This window comes from Protopterus annectens, chromosome 2.part0 (assembly GCF_019279795.1).
Source record: "Protopterus annectens isolate FY-2018-M chromosome 2.part0, PAN1.0, whole genome shotgun sequence".
Taxonomy (NCBI): domain Eukaryota; kingdom Metazoa; phylum Chordata; order Ceratodontiformes; family Protopteridae; genus Protopterus; species Protopterus annectens.
In genome coordinates, this window is record NC_056728.1 from 1,687,440,490 (window position 1) to 1,687,463,904 (window position 23,415).

At 39.2% G+C, this 23,415-nt stretch overlaps 1 protein-coding gene across 3 annotated transcripts in view; it reads left to right on the forward strand.

Annotated features, from left to right (window-relative positions):
• Positions 1 to 23,415, forward strand: part of LOC122793577 (cytosolic phospholipase A2 gamma-like) — a 1,122,344-nt gene that overhangs the window by 452,963 nt on the left and 645,966 nt on the right. For all 3 annotated transcript variants that reach the window (XM_044061746.1, XM_044061744.1, XM_044061745.1), the window contains one exon: positions 17,004 to 17,199. In XM_044061746.1, the coding sequence (XP_043917681.1) occupies positions 17,004 to 17,199 (196 nt within the window). The remainder of the gene's footprint in view (positions 1 to 17,003; positions 17,200 to 23,415) is intronic.

Sequence of the window (23,415 nt, forward strand, 5' to 3'; positions counted from 1 at the left end):
CCAAGTAGTTAACGCTATGATAGGATATTTGATGGGTGAATTTTAGGAAGGTCGTAGTAGTATGTATATACTCAATGAAGCTTTCAATGCCCTCCACTGGTCCGTTCCAAAAAATACATATGTCATCCAGAAATCTGCAATAATAGTTCCAATTATTGGAAAAGGAACTATTCATAACAAATTTCTTCTCCCACATGTACATAACGATGTCAGCATAGGTGGGGGCACAATTGGCCCCCATGGATACTCCGGCCGTCTGTTGAAAATATTCACCAGCAAAGAAAACAAAGTTGTTTTTCAAAACCAGTTCTAATAATTCAGTAACTGTATGAACGTCATTGTTGGTAATGTGAGGACACTCCCACAAAGCTTCCTCCACCCATTCCAGTCCTATATCACTAGGAATGACTGAAAAAAGATCAACAACATCAATTGTTAGAAATACTATTTCTTTTTCAAATAAATGGGTGTGGATATTACTGAAAAACGCCCATGAATCCTTGAGAATATAATCTTGCCTTCCCCACAATTCCTTAAGTTTCCAGTCTAAGTATTTGCATATGTTGTGTGTCTTGGACCCTTGAGCAGCTACAATGGGTCTCAAGGGCGGGTCCTGTGGATTTTTATGTATCTTGGGCACCCCAAAAATAGAGGGTACCCTGGGATCAGGGTTGTTAAGATAGGTGTAGGTATCCATTTCTATAACCTCCTGATCAACCAGATCTTTGATTGCCAAGTCTATTTTGTGATAAGACAAATTTATTTCATTGATGGAAGCAGATGTATACTTATCGTAATCATGTAAGATGTTATACATCTTGGCCTGATACAAATTTTGATCCATTAATACGGTCCCACCGCCCTTGTCTGGTTCCATAACTCTCAAGGAAAAATCTTTACTTAGTTCTTGTAATAATGTGTTCTCTTCCAGGCTTAAATTGGCCACATATTTATCTTTGGCCAATTCCCTCCTGAATTTGGTCTCAATTCTATGTTCCAAATTTTTAAGCTGGGGGTGGAGTGGGGGGTTGAAAGTACTAGATTTTCTTAGATGTAAACTAGGCGTCCCAGATGTAGCTCCCAATAGGTTTTCCAAATTAAGCTTACGGATAAACAATTTCAAATCCAAGATAGTATGTACTAAATTGCTACGTCTGTTAGGGACAAATTTGAAGCCCTTGGTAAAAAGCTGAAAACAAGCATCGGTAACTGGAAAATCACTGTAGTTGTAGATGTGGTAGTTGTCCTTAGTGTGCATAGAATATTCACCTAAAGGAATAATAACATGTGTTTTTACTTCTACCAGTCCTGTCTCCTGTTTTTCTTCCATGCTCGGGCTTGCCCCCCTCCCCCTCTCTGCTCCTGTGGGGCTCTGTCTAAAGGGTGGTGGTCCTCTGTAGGCTGATGTCCCTGCTGACGTATCCGTTCAGACCTACGTGGTAGAAATTCCTCCTCATACCCCTCTCCCTGTGGTGGTTCTGTGGAAAACACCTCCCTCTCCTGATCATCCAGGACTATAGGGTCTGGAGCATTTTTATGAACTGGATGTTCACTGTTATAATTAGCAGTGTGCCATCTATTGTGTGGGGGGTTAGGATACTGCCGCCCTTCCTGATACTCTAAAATATCCCTCCTTAGCTTCTTGTATTTGCGGTTGAGCACTGTTTCACAGTGTTGATCAACTCCCCTCCTAATATCATAATATTTGGCAGCATCAAATAATAAATCCTCAGTAATACATTTATGATAGTTTGAAATATCATGTAGTTTTAAAATTTCCTTACTGTTTTTCTTCACAATGGCTTTAACAATACTTAAACCACATTGATCAAAGGCTACAATTAAATCCTTATGAAATTCACTACCAGGGAATACCTGGTTAGGATATTTGTACACTCTCAAACCTTTTGGTACAATTCCTCTGCTAAGGCATTCAGTCAGATACAAATTGTCCAGCTCCAACATTTTGTATCGATAAAGAGCATTTTCAAGAAGGCGCTGAGTTTCTAAATAATTGCGCCTGTCCCCTGCAGGGCAGACCCCCTGCTCGTCGTATAGAAATTTTGGTTTAGCATGTATCCATTCCATAAAGGTTGATGTAGGTTGACCATTCCCCTCGTTGGAACACCGAGGTGAATCCATGGATGGAAGTAAAGCAGTTTCACGTAAAACTGCTGGAGTACAATGAAAGTCAGTTCCGTTACTGTTTTCTTTCTCCGTGTTGACTTTGAAGCGGTCTATACATCCCTTACCTCGGAAACGTCTGAGATTTGCGTTGTCGGTTATCTGACTTGTCGGTGAAGTCAGTTTCGAAATTTAAAGTTGTCGATCGTTTCAGATGAACCCATATATATATATATATATATATATATATATATATATATATATATATATATTATGTCTAACTTTGGGTATAAGTACAATTATGGGTATACAATTAAAGCTTCATTTTTTTTTCTGAACTTTCATTTCATCCACATATATAATTACCTACTCAACTCTTTAAAAAAAAAAATTTAAAAAAAAACGCTGAAGCTTAGTCGCCGGATCGGCTGACAAACAAAAAACACAGAAAAAATGTTTTGCAGTGGGGCATCCCCCCTCCTTAAATATACCAACTTCGAGATTGCACTACAGGGAGGAAAAGGGAATATTCCCATTCCGAGCTGTATTGTGATCTCCGTACTCCCTTTTTGAAGTTTTGGTACTTCGAGCAACTGGTCTCAACCAAGTGGGTTTCAAAGTACTGAAACTTTGTACAAAAAAAGTAAACCCATATATATATATATATAAAAAACTAATAAGCATGTCTGACAAACAAGTCCTCATTGGCAATAAGCACTCTGGATAGTAATGAAAACTACACCTGTTGTTACTTGCTCAGCCTTCCCTTTAGCAACAGGTATAAGTTTGTTACCATAGTATAAGTGAGCCAGGTTCAAATCTAGCATTTTCCAAATCTTAGTAATGCTGTTCCACTCATTTTGTTTAAATAAAGAACACTATAAAGATAATTATACATAATAACAATGTATAACAGTGGATATCATATGAATTATATATGTGTATAAAGTGTTGTCTGACACTATGAAAGTCAGTTTTGTGTTGTGGCACTTTTGTAAAGTACTGTTTTATGTTTATAAGCAGGGGTTCTAATCTCACTGCAGGCAACATGTGTGTTTGCACTGAAGCAACCACTGAGTTGTAGATGCAAATGACAACACCAGATAATCCAACAGAATTTATTGCAGCAAAAATTCTGTATATGTAGAAAAAAATACAAATCTCTCTCTCTAGTACCTCAGACAAATGCCTTTTACAGAGTATAAAATCATATTCCCATAATGCATGTATATATATATATATATATATATATATATATATATATATATATATATACACACACACAAAAACATTAAATAAAACCAAACCTCAGCTTTGGCTAAGAACTTGCTGTATTCAACTGGACGATAAGAGAATTTAAGTACCGTTATCTGCACTTTTTTTTCAAAAATACAGTATTTAAATTGATTTTAACTGTGTGGAAGGAATATTAACTGAACTGGAAGTTAGTCAGTGTTTGCTGAATTTTGTTATTTGCTAGTAATTACAGGTGTGGGGGTAGCCACATTCTTTGATTTCCTGTCCTTGCCTATTTAAGTGGTACAGTGTGAAATATTTTCTGCTTAAAAACCTCAGCTTTGGCCGGCTAAGAACTTGCTGTATTCAACTGGACGTATAAGAGAATTTAAGTACCTTTATCTGCACTTTTTTTTTTTCAAAAAATACAGTATTTAAATTGATTTTAACTGTGTGGAAGGAATATTAACTGAACTGGAAGTTAGTCAGTGTTTGCTGAATTTTGTTATTTGCTAGTAATTACAGGTGTGGGGTAGCCACATTCTTTGATTTCCTGTCCTTGCCTATTTAAGTGGTACAGTTTGAAATATTTTCTGCTTAAAAACCTCAGCTTTGGCCGGCTAAGAACTTGCTGTATTCAACTGGACGTATAAGAGAATTTAAGTACCTTTATCTGCACTTTTTTTTTCAAAAAATACAGTATTTAAATTGATTTTAACTGTGTGGAAGGAATATTAACTGAACTGGAAGTTTTGACTCTGCTCTTCAGTTTGTCCCACCCACCCTGTTTTTGTTTTGGTGTTAATCTTAGTGGCCTTGCAACTGCCCACCCCTCTTGTAAATTTGTGTTTGGATACTCCTTCTGGGCCCATCTCATTTGCTCACTCAACTGAGTGCAGTGAGATCATATTCTGATTTCAGGCACTCCTACTGTACACAAAGAGAGCATCTGGGAAACAGAAAAACAAATTTAAGCTTGTTTCCTGCCTTTCCTGTTAAGTAGTATAGACTATTTGTAGGCTTCTGAGCCCCCAAGCCCTTCTGTGTTGGAGGGAAGCCTTCTAGCTTAGTTTTTTTTCTTTCTTATAACTAGCCAGTTTTCTAGTTTCAGCGCTCAAACCTGTTTCTTTGATCTCAGCACTTGCTCAGAAAAAAAAAATCATCTGCTTTTACTGTACTTGTGTTTCTACCTACTTTTTTTTACTTTTGCATTATCTTAAAAGTACTCAACTGTATTTATTACTGCTTGGTGTAACTCATTCTAAGCCTTTTGGTTTAAGCACTTGGGCTTTGGACCAGTTGTTTTGCACTGAGAGGGTTTGTGGTCTGCACTGTAGTGGCAGAACAGGTAGCTTACATCCTTCTAGGTTGGGAACTGCTGATTGAGGGCTCAGTGTCTGTTATTCTAAAAGTGTATTAATTCTGGTTTAAGCACTTGGGCTTTCAGGCCAGTTATTTTACATTACGAGGGTTCGTGATCTGCACTCTTGTGGGAGGAGAGGCTGGACTCTGCCCTTCTGAGCTGGGAATTTCTGGTTAAAGGCTTATAGTGCATGTATATCTGAACTGCTTCTTACTGAAGTTGGTGCACCTTGTTTGCTGTGGCATAGACTGGATTCGGGCCTGCTGGATCTAGCTTTGTTTGTGTAACTTGAGCACTAATCCAGGCTTTCTCTAAAGTATTCAATTGTATTTATTACTGCTTGGTAGTAACTTGATTAAAGTGTAGCTATCATTCTAAGTCTTTTGGATTAAGCACTTGGGCTTCAGACCAGTTGTTTTACATTAGGAAGGTTTGTGGCATGCACTGTGGTGGCAGGACAGGTAGCTATCATCCTTCTAAGTTGGGAACTGCTGATTGAGAGCCCAGTGTCTGTTATTCTTAAAGTGTATTAGTTCTGGTTTAAGCACTTGGGCTTCAGGCCAGTTATTTTACATTAAGAAGGTTCTTGGTCTGCACTCTTGTGGGAGAAGAGGCTGGACTCTGCCCTTCTGAGCTGGGAATTTCTGGTTAAAGGTTTATAGTGCCTGAATATTTGAACTGTATCTTACTGAAATTGGTACACCTTGTTTGCTGTAGCATAGACTAGATTCAGGCCTGCTGAATCTAGCTTTGTTTATATGCTTGTTGTTTGTTTGCTTGTTATTTCCCATGGAACACTAATTCCACCTAATACGCGGCTTCTCAGTGCTTCTTTGGATCACTAGTGATATCTGCATTGCTTACTGTACTTATTTCCTTGTTTCACTTGAAAGAAAGTTACTGTTTGTCGTTTTTGCATTTAAGTTACCTGTAATACATTGCACTTAAGTTACCTGGCACTTGCTCTCTAAAGCAATTATATAACTCAGTACTAAAAATTAAAAGCACTACACCCTCTCTCCCCACTGGCCCTTGTTTTCAATTATTAAGGAATTCCCAATATTATTCTAGCATGTCCAAAGGTCAGTTGTCAATCTCCTCTCCGGTCCAGCTGTTGAATCTGGGAATCTTGAGGCAATGTTACAACTGCCTCATGTACACAGACAACCCTCTCCTCCTCCCAACAAATTCCAACACATGTGAGAGATGCAACCATATAGCCAAACTGGAGGCTAAGCTCTCTCAACTCAGTACTGGCATAACCAGTCAGGAGGAGAAGGAAACCACACTCACTACAATTCCAGTCTTCCATAGACCTACCACGACAGCAAACCAAACACATAATCACACAAAAACATACTCAGAGGCTCTAAATAAAGATTTGCCTAAGCAGCAGAGACCTCCAAAGCAGACACCCAAACAACCGCTACCCCAAAACAAAACACGTGCAACACATATCTCACAAAGCCAGTGTGCCGAACAGTCACAGCCCTTAAGACTAAACAACACAACTGATACACTTGTAATAGGTGACTCTATCATCAGGCACACTGACGTCCCGCTCACCAGGCTGAACAAGTAGAGGGTCACGGTGAGCAGCCTGTCGGGCGCTAGGATCCGCCACATAACACAAGCACTCAGGTCACTCCAAGGCAAGTACAAATATGACTCAGTCATTGTTCATGCTGGTGTGAATGACCTGAGACGTACCTCCCTGGACTACATGAAAAGAGACATAAAGGAGCTCTCTGAGCATGTAGCCCAGCTGGTATGACCCTGACCTTGAGTAGCATCTTACCCTCACCAAGAATGATGCCACAATATGAAGACAAGATGATCAATTTCAACAATTGGCTTAAGTACTTGTGTCATTCAAAGGGGATCCAATGCCTGTCAGCTTGGGATGATATGCTTGACAAGCCACGATGCTTCACTAGGGATGGCTTGCACCTGTCACCCCTGGGCTTTCGGATATTGGCAAAGGCTCTTGCTACCCCCGTAGTGCCTTTTTTAGGCAAGGCTCAAAAGACAAACCCACCTCCATAGGTATCACAAGGGATAAGAAACTAAGAGTAATGCTACTCAACGCCAGAAGTCTAAACCTCAAGATGCATGCACTCGAAACTCTCCTTAGCATGGAGAACATCGATATCTGTGCAGTAACAGAAACCTGGTTCAGGGCTCCCGAGAGCACCCCAGCACTACCAGGTTATACCTCATACCATGCTTTTTGGCCCCAAAACTTGGACCGAACCACAAAAGGAGGGGGGGTATCGATATTCATCAAAGATACCCACACCTCCAGGTTGGTGGCAAAGCACGAAGCATCAGAGACTATCCATGTGCAACTAACAGTGGGTAAAACTGCCTTCCAGTTTATAGCCTGCTACAGACCACCCTCCCAAACCCAGGAACCCCACTCGGCCTTCCTGAGTACACTGGAAAATATGAAGGTCTCTCCAAACACCATTATATTGGGCGACTTCAACTACCCAAACATAGACTGGGAGCATTACTCTAGCTCCAACACCCTAGACCAAAGGTTCCTAGAATTTATAAACTCAAATGCTATGGAGCAACTTGTTGCCACTCCCACAAGAGGGGAAAACATACTGAACCTGATCATCACCAACATGGGTACTCTATGCTCCAGACCAGAAGTGTATCCCTCACTGGTAAGATCAGACCATAAACTAATCTCACTGGATATTCACATCCCAACCCCACCCCCTGCCCAGAAAACCACAGTGAAAAACTTCTCTAAAGCAAATTTCACACTCCTCAAAACCGAGGTGGAATCCTTCAAAGCCCCCGGGCCTGTGGAAAATACGGCCCAGACCTCAGAATCCTTTATAAACGCATTCTATGAACACCTTCAGGAATGCATGGATCATGCGATCCCAAATAAAACCAAGACCCAATCCTCCAAAGGCAGACGTCCTGTCTGGTGGACCCCAGCCATAAGCAAACTATACAATAGAAGGAGGAAGCTACTAAATGATAGAGCAAAATCCCAAAAAGGGAAGGCATCACTGATCAGTATTAGCAAAAAACTACGGGCACTCATAAAATTGTCTAAGGCCAGCTTCAAGAGAAAACTTGCACAGGACACTAAGGATAATCACAAGGCTTTCTTTAGTTATGTTAGGAATCTGGGTGGTAATTCCCAGATATGCTCAGAATTAGTCCAAAATGACAAAAAATACACTGAACCCACAGACATTGCCAACATCCTAGCTGACAGGTTCAGTGCAAACTTCTCCCACACCTCCCCACCAAAAGGGCAAATATCTATCCCAGCAGAGTGCTGCCCCCCCTGACATCTCAGATGCTCAGGTAAGAGCCGCCCTCTCCAAAGCAAAAAACACAGCATCAATGGGACCAGACAGTGTCCCGGGCTGCATCCTACATGAACTCCAAGAAGAGCTAAACCCAAACATAAAACTACTGTTCAATCTCAGCCTTACTACAGGATATGTTCCCAAAGAGTGGCGTACAGCAACAGTGGTCCCTCTCCATAAAGGTGGTGCCTCAACGGATCCTGGAAACTATCGCCCCATAAGACTGACTAGCTTGGTCTGCAAAGCTATGGAAAGGATCATCATGGACCTCATAAATAAAGATATTGGGGACCTACAGACACTGGATCCTACCCAGTTCGGCTTTGTTAAGGGCAGATCCTGCTTCTTAAACCTGGTTGATTGCTTTGAAACAGTTACCAAGGCCATTGACGAGGGGAAGGTGGTCCACACAGCCTACCTGGACCTCGCAAAAGCCTTTGATACAATACCCCACTCGGGCATTATAGATAAGCTCACCAGCTTAAATATAAACCCCTATGTCACTAGATGGATTGCAAACTGGCTCAAGGACAGAACCCACATGGTTAGAATTGCTGGAGCCATGTCAGACTCCAAACCAGTTACAAGTGGTGTCCCACAAGGCTCAGTCCTGGGACCTCTCTTGTTCGGTATATATTTCTCGGAGGTACAGGCCAACACGGAAGGACTGTGGCTGACGAAGTTCGCAGATGACTGCAAACTGGGTGCCATAATCAACTCTCCAGCCGACACAAGCATCCTCCAAAAGGGCCTCATAGAAACAGACAACTGGTGCCAGAGCCATGGCCTCAAGCTAAATGCCAAAAAGTGTATAGTCATCCCCATTTGGCAAAACAAAGTGCCCACAAATTACCACATAGGTGGTAATCCATTAAGTACGGAAGAAGTAATTAGGGACTTGGGGACCCAAGTTGATAGCAGTCTCTCATTTGACAACCACGTGGCCAAAGTGGTTAGAAAAACATTTTATATAACCCACCTAATCATGAAGGGATTCACATCTAGATCAGGGTAGGTCATCGTGCCTCTTTACTCATCCCTCATCAGGCCCATAATTGAGTACAATGCCCCTTTTGGGATGTACCTTACCAGACACCTGCAGCAACTGGAAAGACCCCAAAAGTACCTCACCAAGAGGATCAAATGGCTCAAACAGATGCCATACGCTGCCCGGTTAAAGAAACTCCAGCTCTACTCAGTGGCATACCGCCTGTTCAGAGGCGATCTGTGCTTGACATATAAAGCCATGTCCAACCCAGAATTAATGGACATGCTGCACCTCAGAAAATCCAAATCCCATCGAGCTACGCGCTCGAGAGACTTGAACCTCAGCACTGAAATAAATAGGACATGCTGGAGGGACAGATTCGTAACCCAGAGGCTCCCTTCACTCTGGAATAAAATCCCAGTCCAGGTTAGGCAGAGTCCCTCATTGACTCTGTTCAAGAGGAATCTTGAGTGGATGGGAGATCGTAGGTTTACCCCGGGTATCACTTCTGTGTCACTGTTAGACAGAGGCACAGTATACTAAATTCGAAAAAGGGCATAGCAAAATAAATTTAAAATGGGTGGCGAAAGCCAAATACATTCTGGCTAGGCTTATAAATGCCCTAGGGCAGATAGCCTAGTATGAACCTATGAACCTATGAACAATAAAACAATTACATAATTATAACACCCATTTCCAGTTAAGTTCCCTGTTTAACCCCTTTGGGAACAGGGTCCAAACTTCAAAATAAAAGTTGTCTAGGTGATAGAGAAAGAGATTTGTATTTTTTTTCTACGTATACAAAATTTTTGCTACAATAAATTCTGTTGGAATATATGGTGTTGTCATTTGTATCTACAGCTCAGTGGTTGCTTCATTATTCCTTTTGAAGCAACTTACTTTTTAAACATATACCTGGAACATTTTTAACTTTTTCTTTAACAGTGCCTTTTAAATTTTTACCTTCACTATCATGACACATCTTAAAATGTAGTCCCAAAGGGCACCCTAACTTTTGATTTTTAATATTCCTAAGATGTTCTAGATCTCTAACACAAAAACTCTGTTTTGTTTCCCCCATATAAAATAAATTACATTCACATTTAGAACATAAATAACTTGTTCTGTTACAACTATATACATCACATGTAAGTACCTTTGTCCATTAATATAGTCAAAAAAAGAAGTAGTAAAATGACATATTGAGCAATGTCCATAGGATTTCAAACCAAACTCATGTATAGATTTCCAAGGCACTTCTAATGGGGGTACAAACTGAGCATGAACCAACATATCTTTAATAATTTTACCACGTCTATAAGAGACAATAGATTTTTGAGGTAAAAGGTCCCCCAAAAACTTGACTGCAACAAGAAATTCCAGTAAAACATAATTATTTCTAATACTTTTTCCAAAAACACATTATATGTAGTCACAAAACATATTTTTCAACTATTTTATCACTTACATTTCTAGCTGGTTTACCATTATATTTATTAGAACTAGCACAATAGTAACCTTGCAACAACTGATTCCTAGCTACCTGTATAGAGTGAGTACTATAGCCCCTTTTCGCAAACATTTCACATGTTTTAGACACTTCATCCAAAAGTTTTTTTACTGTCATTTGTTAACCTGCAGTTCATTACAGGGAAGTGCACTAATCAAGTGTGGTGGGTGACAACTAGTTCCATCCAGAAAATGATTAATATTATCACATTTCCAAGGGACATTAGTTTTAATATTCCTCCTTTCTTCACCTAAGTTAACATCTAGAAAAACAACATTTTCTCCAAATTGTAAACCAGCGAAACTTATACCAAACCTGTTTTTATCAAGTCCCTGAACAAATGAAGTTACCATGGATCTGCCACCTCACATAGAAAAATTAAATAATCTATGTAATGATAATACTTTAATACATGATGTTGAAAAAAGTCCATTCTATAAAGATGTTCCACTTCAAAAAGTCCCATAAAAAGGTTTGCATACATGGGGGCAAAAGCTGGCCCATCGCTGTACCTTTAATTTGTTGATATAAAGTACCATTAAATTCAAAGAAATTATTTGTGAGGCAAAAATGGACCAGATCAATTAGGTAACACAACAATGGAGTTTCCCCCTAAGAAAAACGTTAATGCTTCAATACCAAATTCATGTGCGATGTTAGTGTACAAATTCTTTACATCTATTACTATCCAATACTTGTCTTTACTCCATCTCACTGATTTCACTTTGTCAAGAAAATCAAGTGTCTTTTACATATGAAGGCAATTTCTCCACTGCTGATAACAAGTACTCATGTAGTAGAATACCTACATTATTTAGGAAATAATTACATGCAGAGACAATTGGTTGACCTGGTGGGTCTACAATGCTTTTTTGTATTTTTGGAAGGCAATAGAATGTTTCCATAGTGCATGCTTCTATACAAATTTTTTTTCTCTGCATCTCTTTTAGTAAAATACCTAACCTATAGACTGTCTGAATCAGTTCAGTAAATAGAATCAAAGCTGCTTCATAATTACTCCATATTACTTCCCTATACACTTCTCTGTTTGCAAGGTTATCTAAACACATATTCAAGTATTGTGCACTGTTCGTTATTACCACTTTATTCCCCTTGTCCTATGGTTTAAAAACTACATCCTTCCTTTTGCTCATATTTTTAAGGGACAACCACTCAGGTTGTACTGTACATTACCATTTTTCCTTTCCTTTGAAAATATTAAAAATGCTTTTTCTTCTGAAAAATTTACCATACTAGAGAATTGTGTAATGGTTTCCTTACGAAATGGAGGGATATAGTAATTTCTACCTTTAATCCTTCCTATATCTAACAGGCAATATGCATTTTCAGTTTGTTCCATCTCAAAAGATGACTCTTCAGTTACATCCTGCAATTTGTCATTGATACCTCCCAGCACTGTCTCAAGTCGTGGAGCAGTAAATGAAGTGCACAATGAAGTGCATAAGGAAGAAATTTCCTCTTTAATACATTTTTGTTTTAATAGATCTCGTTCCACCAAAATAGTTACCCATTCAGTTGTACAACGATGGGCAGATGCTACCCATCATTTCTCAAATCTAACATCTTCTTCATCATCCATATTAAAGGGAGTAGATGGATTTTTATATGCTCTTAACCCTTTTGGGGTGATGCTAAGTTCTAAATATCTTTGTAAGCTTATTACATTTTAATAGATAGCATTTTCTTTTAAGAGCAGGTGTTCTAATATATTCACAGTACCTTGCAATTCTGCAGACAAAGCAATGTTAGAATTCTGTCCCATCAATAAAAAGGGATTCACTGTTCGCTTATGGCTGCCTTCTTCCAACATCTTTTCCCACACCTTTTGGGACTCACCATACCTCTGGATAAAAGTGGCACCGAAGATTGTTCTGCCACTTGTGAAATGTACTGCCCCATTGTTCTCTGGGTGCTCTCTCCAGTATCATCCCTAGATACTTTGGGCATCTGGAAGGATAGATGACTGGCTGTGTAGAAAAAATACTGAAACAACCACTGAGTTGTAGATACAAATGACAACACCAGATAATCCAACAGAATTTATTGTAGCAAAAATTCTGTTTATGTAGAAAAAATACAAATCTCTTTCTCTATCATCTTGGACAAATGCCTTTTACAGAGTATAAAATCACATTCCCATAATGCATGTATTTATACAAGAAATATTAAATAAAACCAATTAAACAATAAAACAATTTAACAATATCACACCCATTTCCAATTAAGTTCCCTGTTTAACCCCTTTGGGAGCAGGGTGCCAAACTTCAAAATAAAAAAATTGCTTCCTTTTGAAGCAACTTACTTATGTGTTTGCTTTCAGTTATTTCACATTCTGGAGACCATTTTAGAGTAGCATGTAAGACACTCCTCCTAACATCTTCTTCTCTACATACACAAATGATGTCATGTGCTATAAAGTGCTGTCTGATTGTATGGAAGTAAGACTTGTGTCATGATGCTTGTATCATGTACTGTGTTTATAGATAGGTAGGTAGGGGTTCTAATCTCTTTGCCGTCAACTTGTGCATGTCTGTGTTCAGTTAGTTCACATTCTGGAGACCATTTTAGAACAGCATGTGAGAGACTCCTCATAACATATTCTCAAAACACACTGATAATGTCATGTGCTATAAAGTGCAGCCTGATAGTATGAAAGTCAGACTGGTGCCATGGTGCTTGCGTTAAATACTGTGACTTGTTGATAGGTAGGTAGGGGTTCTAATCTCACTGCAGTTAATGAGCAGATGTGGCAACCATGAAAGTCAGACTTGTACCTTTGCACTTGCATTAAGTACTGATAGGCAGATAGGGTTTCTAATCTTACTGCAGTCTAACATGTTTGTGTTCTGTTAGCAGTCTTTATGGAGACCATTTTCGAGCAGTATGTTAGACACTCCTCATAACATCTTCTTCTCAAAACACACTGATGATGTCATGTGCTATAAAGTGCAGTCTAATACTATGAAAGCAAGACTTGTGTCATGGTGCTTGTGATAAATACTGTGTTTTGTAACTAAGTAGGGGTTCTAATCTCACTGCAGTCAGCATGTGTGTTTGTGTTCAGTTAGCTGTAATTTGTGGAAACAATTTTAGAGCAGTGTGTGAGACAATCCTCCTAAAATCTTCTCAAAACACACTGATGATGTCATCCTCTATAAAGTGCACTCTGACATCATTTAAGTGAAGCTTGTGCTGTGATGCTGATGTTAAGTGCTATGTTCTCCACCTTCTTTAACTAGATAGTTAAGGGTTCTAATTTCACATCAGTTAACTTGAATGTATGTTCATCCAAGTCATATTTTGCAGACAATTATACACCAAGATATGACTCCACATCTGTCAGACACTCATCCAAATATCATCTTCTCAGCATACAATGCTGCTTTCATCATCTATAAAGTGCACCTTGACACACTGCTAAAGTCAGACATATATGGTGATGCAAGCCTTACATTTTATAGAATCCAGCTTCTATACCTCCACAGGTTTAATGTTCAAATCTGACCTCTTACAACTGCTATGTTTGTTTTTTGTGGTATATTACCATCATTGTATGATATTTTAAATCTCTTTTCATTTGACTCTCACTCAGGAGAACCTTTAACATAGCTCATTAAATCCAAAATCCCTTTTGCTCTCTGTCCACATAACATCCTTTCTGCAGAAGACTGCTGGATGTCATCCTCACAAAGATGTACACATACATTGTGAAGCAGAGTCCTTCCATGACCCTCTGCAAGCCACCTCCAGACCACTGGATGTGTGTTTGCTTATTCTCTCATGCTGTGTTGCACGTCACATATGGACAGAGGCAGTATGTAATACAGTCAAACACATACACATATACACACATACTCACATACCCTTACTATCTTCCATCCTATAGATGTTGCAATTTTTGTTTAAATGGCATAATAATGGGTATAATTTTATGTGATGTTGGCCCTTAGCCTACTAATGTCCTATGACCCATGAACACTGCACATGTTGATGGTGCTGTCATCCACATGTGCTGTGCAGAGGTGTGGATGTACAGTAGCCCTGCAACAGTGTATCACAATCTGTGATTTGAGGTAATGTATTGATGTCGGCTGCTGCCATTTTTTTACATGTTCCATACATAACAGCTGTAGTAATATGCCTCCTGAGAACTGTTGATATGGGATGATGCTATATATATTGTTTCTTTAATAAGGCATGCTTTTTGTAGTAGAGTATAAACACAAGATTAAACTGTAGTAGAGTGTACCAACATTTGAGCCAGTTGTCATTCAACCATCACAGTGACACCTGTAGTATGGCACAGGTGTGCATGTGTATACCTAACATCATTAAATGCTCTGTGAGATACATCAGTATAACATACTGATTACATGGGAAAAAAGGTCTTGTTTCATCCACTGGTTACATATATGTATATATATATATATATATATATATATATATATATATATATATATATATATATGTATACACTAACATATAAGTAGTCCAGATTCATCAGCATACTTTGTGAATTCATTGTATGCACAATTGTGTTACTATTCACAAGGATTATTGAGGTGGTCCCCAGCAGCACTGTGTGACTGACAACATTTGTGTCAGTAACTGTTTTCCATTGACCCCATTCACCTCATTTGTGATGTGTGCATGTATGGTATCAGGGCAATCACACACAGCTTTCCAGTGAAAAACATATATACATATTATGTGCAATTGATGTAATTATGTGACATAGATAGAATTGTATGACTGTGAGAAAACTTCCATTGTGTGGCCTGTGACGCATACCCAAGGTTGTATTTGGAGTTGTTGTCACTAATTATTTTATAAATAAGTAAAAAATAATAAGGGGAATACACAAATAAGTGCAGAGCTGTTTGTGGATGGTACCATACATACTCAACCATAAATATAGACAATCTGCTAGCTGGCATATTTGGATCAGACTTCACCCCCCGTGTTCACACTGGACATCACCCAAAGTATGCATGCAAACATTACTCAGCTTGTTTTCTCAGGAAAGTAGTAGCTCATCTGTGTGCTCTGTAAGGCTAAAAACATGGCATCACTGGGTCCTGACAACTCCAAGGTTACTCTTTCAATAACTTGCAACCTGACCTAGTAGACACATTTTGATCACTACATAACTACATCCTCCACACAGGCTATGTTCTGGCAGAAGGGTGCACAGCAACGGTCATCCATCTGAACAAGCCGGAACCATCAACTGACCCAGGGAATTATAGACCCATAAGCCTGACTTGCCTCATCTGTAATGCAATCAAAGGAATCATCATGGACCTTATCAGAAGGGCACAGGTAATCTTCCGACTGTATACCCAACCTATTTTTGATACCTTAAGGATACATTATGTCTGTTAAATCTGTTTGACTTCTTCAAGAAGGTCACCAAGGGCATGGATGAGGGAAAGATTGTGCATCCTGCCCCAGGGCTGTTAGCCTAGTAATCTGCTATGATCCTATATACCGTCCTTGCTAAATGTCTTCTCCAATGATCATGTCAGGATGTTTATATCACAACCAATCATCAACACTGATATGTTACCTTATGTGACAGTCACTTAGCATATTCTGTAATGTGTGATGATATAAACAAAATATTCCCACAGGAGGTGCAAGCAGCAATATGTATGTAGCTATGTACATATGTGCTTAATGTTATGCTACTGACTTGTCTTTGGAGTTTAAGTACATTGACATGCCCTTATGTGGTGTACATTACCTCTTCCCTTCCTCTTTCTTAATTCCTAACATTTATGGCTGTGGCCCTTTCCAGCAGGCACACTTCCCCAGACCAGTGTATTTCTAATGCATTCTATGTACCATTGATAATTGCCACAGAACATTTATTCCAGTACACTGAATTACAGCAGTTTTAGCCCTGGTGATTGTTGTGGCTGTCTGTGTAATTTTGCAGAACAAGTTTACCTGTAGGCAAACTTCTCTGTTTTTTCTATATGCAGTCATGCTGCTTTGTATGGTTTCCTGGCCAGTAATGCTGCTGGCCACAAAACCTCTCTTGTATCTGTATAAACTCGATGCGTGGCATGCATATGCAATTAGTGCTGCTGCTCATTATGCAAACTGTAAACTTCATGCAGGCTTCACACTAAGCCTACACAGAGTTTGAATGTCTGGGATGTTTTGGATTCATTGGAAATCTAATCTGAAATAATTTTCATTGCACACCACATTGCCCTGCTTTTTCTTTAATTCAAACCTCAGTGACAGTTCTACTAATTCTCTGCTATATTTGAAATAATTTCACTTTAATGTGTTATAGAATGGATTGCATGGATTCATACGTAATTATAGACTATTTTTCAAATGTAAGTCTGAACCTATTGTTATGCACGATTGTTTAAAAGTTAATTGAGTGTTTTTACTGGTTTACAGGTGCATGTCATCTATTTATGATATTCAAGACTGGACAAAATTTGATGTAGTGGTTCAGAAAATTAAAGATCAAATTACAAAAGCTAGACTTGGATGGCGTGAAATGATAGAGCAGCTGGAAATCACCATTGATGAAGATACCTTTTCACTGACAGATATATGGGCAGTATTTGTTGCCTATTTTATGACACATCAGGTAAACATTCAATGACTAATTTAATTTGTTTCGTTTAGTTGTTTAGTCTAGTGCTTTTTATCTTTGAAACTGCTAATTTAATGGAAAGTTTAACTTCCATCTGGCATAAAGGAATGGTTGTTGAAAGAACTGCACAACTTGAAAGACCTGTTAAGATACAAATAGTTCTAATACACATGCAAATACTGAATCATACATTGGTAAAATCTACTTGTGCATGTACAATTCCCAAGAAAGAGGTTTCAGTTTTAACTGTAAAACAATTTACATGCAATGATATGTAAATCGTTTTTGTTATTAAATTATTTCTTATTTCACATAACACATTAAAATAAATACAGTGATATCATGTTACTTTAGCATCTGCACGAAAAGTATTATCGCTGCTCTGTAGAAGTGCTGTGGATTTACATAATACGGCTAAGTTACATTTATCTGAAGGTATCGGTATTGCCAGTGTTCTTGTAATGTGTATGGAATGACTGAGAAAGATACATAAATATCCTGTAAATCAAATGCTGCTAAAGCTTTAATAAGTACTACCCCCAAAGATTAAAATCCTAATTTTAAGATAGCCTATTTATTTACTATGAAGTTTTCTTTTTCATACTTTTCTACATTACTGTACTTGAATAGGTGAAGCTGTTGACGGGTAAAGACTATTAGTCAGCTCTTTTACATATTGTTTGAGCACCTTACACAGGCTGCTCTCATGTCCTTCTGCTATCTTTAGAACTTATTTCCCCTAGAGATTGTGGTTTCTTACACTTCACTCTCAGGCCTAAATTCATAGCTTGTTTCTGAACTCACACATCACCTTTTTGGGTGGATTCCTCTCCATTTCCCTTTGCTACCTTCAGGCTCCCTTCGATTTCCTACCCTACTCCCAATTCGCATCTACCCCCAGTTATACTACATTTAAACTTGCTAAATGCCATCCACCAACACATCAACCAATCACAAGAACACCATTCATCACTCTCCCTTCCTGCATACAGAACTAAATTATGCATTATTTATTTTCTTTCTCCTCCCACCTCTTCCCCATCACTTCCTGCCTTCCTTTTACACACTTCCTGTCTTCCCCTACTATTTACACAACACTTCCTGCCTTCCTCCAGCCCATCACTACTCATAATTTCCTAAACATTAACACCTTACTCCACCCCCTACTAACACAAAACAGACAACCTTCATGGCATACTTCAACTCCACCTCTCCCTTTTATTACATTTGAGCTATGTGTCATTGTTTTTCTTTGCTTCATTCACAAAATCACATACAAACATGTTTTAATACAAACTCTTCCTTAATACACTCATACAGGACTATCATACAGTTACCTGTTAACCATTACAGTCACCTGAATACCTCACAATTATCTAACTTTCTTTTCACTTATCTACCCTACCTCTCTCCCTAGCACATTCGGAGCAAACACATCTCACCCATTCTCACAGAACATTTGCTCCAAACCCTCACTCACCATAAAACTTCTTGCAAACTAAAAAGGTACAATCCTAACTCATCACAAAACCTGTATAAATCCTCAACCCTTACAAAACTTTTCCTCAACGCTTGTCATTCCACACACATCCATCCACTTATCTATTTTGTCCACTATGCTCATTCTTTATCTCTTAATACTACTTCCCCCAATCCTACTCCCAAATTTAACCTCATTCCATACACATCTTCACTTTTGCTATATCCCACCCCAGACCACTATATCACAAATCAGTACATAACATTTTATACCCAGACAATCTCCCCTAATCCATGCTGTATCACACATTTTGGTCTCTGTAAACACATCTGTCTGAAAGCAATGCCTTGCTAACAAAACTTGAATCAAACTCATGAATTCAAATGTCTCCCACCCAACAAACACTTTTCATCAAAACTGAATCTACATGTTGATGCCCACACATACAGACACACACACACACCCTGCCCTATATTCCCAAGAAACATGGCTAAAACCAGATATAGAAGACAAATAAATTCTCCCATCAAACTACAGCATCTTAAGAACGGATACAAAAAAGACAAAAAGTTTAGAGGGGGTGTAGCCATTTTTATGGAAACACCATTGAAATGACTTCCCATTCTAACCCCATTTCCTAATTTAACAATGCAGAAGTACTTATCTCTCAGTTAAAGCTAAACAGTAAAAGAAAGATTTGCATAGCAGTCCTATACATTTTATCTGGTAACAATATTAACACTGCTGAAGAAATTCTTTCCTGCATATTTGCCAACATAAGCCATGAAGTAATCATACTGGGAGACCCTGACATTGATTGCTAACTAATATACTCGGATACCCCCACCTGCACAATAAATCTTTATATAAATTTCACTCAAATCATCACTGTCATAACTTAGCTTAACAAAATTACATGAGAATCTACACAGGATTGGATTTTCATCTTATCTCCAAACGAAATAACTACCAGTGGTTGCCTATCTGGCACCATCGGTGACCATCTTCCTTCCTTTACCATAAAGCAGCAAAACAATATTTTCGGACAACCACAAAATAAAGTCATTCAAACTCAGCAAATTCCACCTCCTGTTATGTAACTGGGATATTCTAAAAAAAACTGCCTCTAGAAGAAGCAGTCTCAGAATTTAACAAAATATGTATACATATACTAAATGACCTGCCTGCCATTAGAACAAAAAGCAAAAAATTGACTCAGCACCATGTTTAACAAAAGAAACCAAACAACTTACAGCTCATTAGGGACAAAGCTTGTAAGCAATTGTCATAAAACAAATCTCAAAGCAACTGACAAAAGTTCAGACATCTCAGAAACTGAACCAAGTCCTGTAATAAAGCAGAAAAAACTTTATACTAACCTCCATGAAAAACACCAACATTCTGGGTATCAATGAAAACTCTTCCCCACCCTAGTTGCACAACCACACATTGCCATCCAGTTCAACAATCACTTCAGTCAGACAGTTTTATCTCTTTCCAAAGATAATTCCTACTGTACTGTTCCACCACTGACTCCAAAAATTACCTCACAACATCCTTCTTGAAACCTGTCCCCTACCTTAGTAATCAAAACAAAACAAGCCAACAAACAAAGAAGCAAACAAAAAAATCTCCAAAATCTAAAACCCATCTAAAACCCACAAGTCTAGCTGTAGGTAGCCTTCTATGTGAATGCATCAACATAGCAGCAGACCCACTAGCCTATCCAGCCTCCATAGTTGTTAATCTTTTACAGAGCCATGTCCCAACCATCTGGAAAAAAGTCTCAAATATGAAGTTCAGCAGAATTCTCTAAATATACACCTATCACAATACTACTTTAATTATCAAAATTCCTAGAGAAATGTATTCATGCACAGCTCCTCCAACACCTCAATGCCAACAAATTCCTCTTACAAACCAAATATGGCTTTTGGCCATGTCATAACATTGCAACTGCCCTTCTACATTTCACCCAATCAGTCATCATAAAAATGCAAGTCACTTAGTCTCATACATCTTCTGTTACTTATCCAAAGCATTTGACACTGTCTGTCATCTTAAACTGCTAAATGAACTTTCATCACTAGGCCTTTTCCAACCTATGCTATCTTGGTAATATGGCAACCTTAGCAATGGACAACAGGCTGTGAAATGGCAACACACCTTCTCAACCTTTCTTCCAGTTCCTGTAGGTCCCCTTCAAGGCTTGATTCTTGGTCCCCTTGTTTTTAAAATATTTATAAAACATCTCTATGCAGCTAATGAATAAGCTACCGACCATGCAGTGCACTAATGACTGCACACACATCTGCACTGTAACAAGTCTTTCAAAACTCCAATCATCTAAACATCTTTCTCCTCTGTTGAATCCCAGTTAACCAATGCAAGCCTGTGCTTAAACCCTATGAAAACAAATTAATGTTATTCAAACTAAACAATTCTCTTCCCTGAAGCACTCTTTTAATGTTCTTCTTTCGGCTGCTCCTGTTAGGGGTCACCACAGCGGATCAACTGTTTCCATTTCTTCCTGTCCTCTGCATTGTGCTCTCTCACACCAACCACCTGCATGTCCTCTCTCACCACATCTATAAACCTTATCTTAGGCCTTCCTCTTTTCCTGTTACCTGGCAGCTTTATTCTTAGCATCTTTTTCCCAATATACTCTGCATCCCTTCTCAGCACATGTCCAAACCAACGTAATCTTGCCTCTCTGGCTTTGTCTCCAAACCTTCCAACCTGGGCTGACCCTCTAATATACGTATTCCTAATCCTGTCCACCCTCATCACACCCAGTGCAAATCTTAACATCTTCAAGTCTGCCACATCAAGCTCTGACTCCTGCCTTTTTGTCAATGCCACTGTCTCCAACCTGTATAACATAGCTAGTCTCACTACCCTCTTGTAGCCCTTCCCTTTCACTCTTTCTGGTACTCGTCTGTCACAAATCACTCCTGACACTCTTCTCCACCCACTCCATCCTGCCTGTACTCTCTTCTTCACCTCTCTTCCACACTCACCATTACTCTGAACTGTTGATCCCAAGTATTTAAACTCATCCACCTTCGCCACCTGTACTCTCTGCATCCTCACCATTCCTCTATCCTCCCTCTCATTCACACACATATATTCTGTCTTAGTCCTGCTGACCTTCATTCCTCTTCTCTCTAGAGCATATCTCCACCTCTCCAGGGTCTCCTCTACCTGTTCCCTACTCTCACTACAGATCACAATGTCATCTGCAAACATCATAGTCCATGGGGACTCCTGTCTGATCTCGTCTGTCAACCTGTCCATCACCATTGCAAATAAGAAAGGGCTTAGAGCTGATCCTTGATGTAATCCCACCTCCCACATTAAATGCATCCATCATTCCCATTGCAGACCTCACCGCTGTCACACTATCCTCATACATATCCTGTACCACTCTTACATACTTCTCTGACACTCCCAACTTCCTCATACAATACCACAACTCCTCTCTAGGCACCCTATCATATGCTTTCTCTAAGTCCACAAAGACACAATGCAACTCCTTTTGACCTTCTCTGTACTTCTCCATCAACACTCTCAGAGCAAACATCACATCTGCAATGCTCTTTCTTGGCATGAAACCATACTGCTGATCGCTAATCATCACCTCCCTTCTTAACCTAGCTTCCACTACTCTTTCTCATAGGTTCATGCTGTGACTGATCAGTTTAATCCCTCTGTAGCTACTACAGCTCTGCACACCACCCTTATTCTTAAAAATCGGTATCAAAACACTTTTTCTCCATTCCTCAGGCATCCTCTCACTTTCCAAGATTTCATTAAACAATCTAGTTAAAAACTCCACTGCTATTTCACCTAAACACCTCCATGCTTCCACAGGTATGTCATCTGGATCAACAGCCTTTCCGTTCTTCATCCTCTTCATAGCTATCCTTACTTCCTCCTTGCTAATCCACTGCACTTCTTGATTCACTATCTGCACATCATCCAACCTTCTCACCCTCTCATTCTCTTCATTCATCAGCCCCTCAAAGTACTCTTTCCATCTGCTCAACACACTCTCCTCGCTTGTGAGTACATTTCCCTCATTATCCTTTATCAATCTTACCTGCTGCACATCTTTGCCAATAACACTGCCATAGAAAATGTAACCCACACAAAATTACTTTCAATAACTCTAGATGGAAATCTGAAATTTGATCACCACATAAAGGGCCAAATTCCTAAACATTACCATGAGGTGTACACCTTATTGTAATTTTTTTTGAATTCATAGCAAACCTGCCACAATGTTTTTACATGAAGACATGCAGCACCATGGTGGGCTGTCTCCATGACCATGGTACATGGCAATGAGGCAATACATGGAGAGGCATATGCTAATCATTAAAACAGTGTTAGTAGCACAACAGGAAGTATACTTGCCTTTGGTACAGAAGGCTGTGGATTCTACTCCCACACCATGTAGATGGAGTGTTGTTCTTGCAGTGCTCTCTTTAAGGGGGGGCGAGGGTGCTGCACTCTTGAGTATGTCCTCCTTTGGATGAGATGCCTAATAACTATGAACCTGTTGCTGATTTGACAATCATTCCCTATTGCAATATTAGCAGCTTGCCATTTTTTTAATGTAACATGGGCGGTTTATTCTTCAAGGGCAGCAGGCACTGAATTTGTATATGAAACACTGACATGTAAAGTTCTTTGCCAGCAGCAACCTCTTCATTATAGAGCTCTTT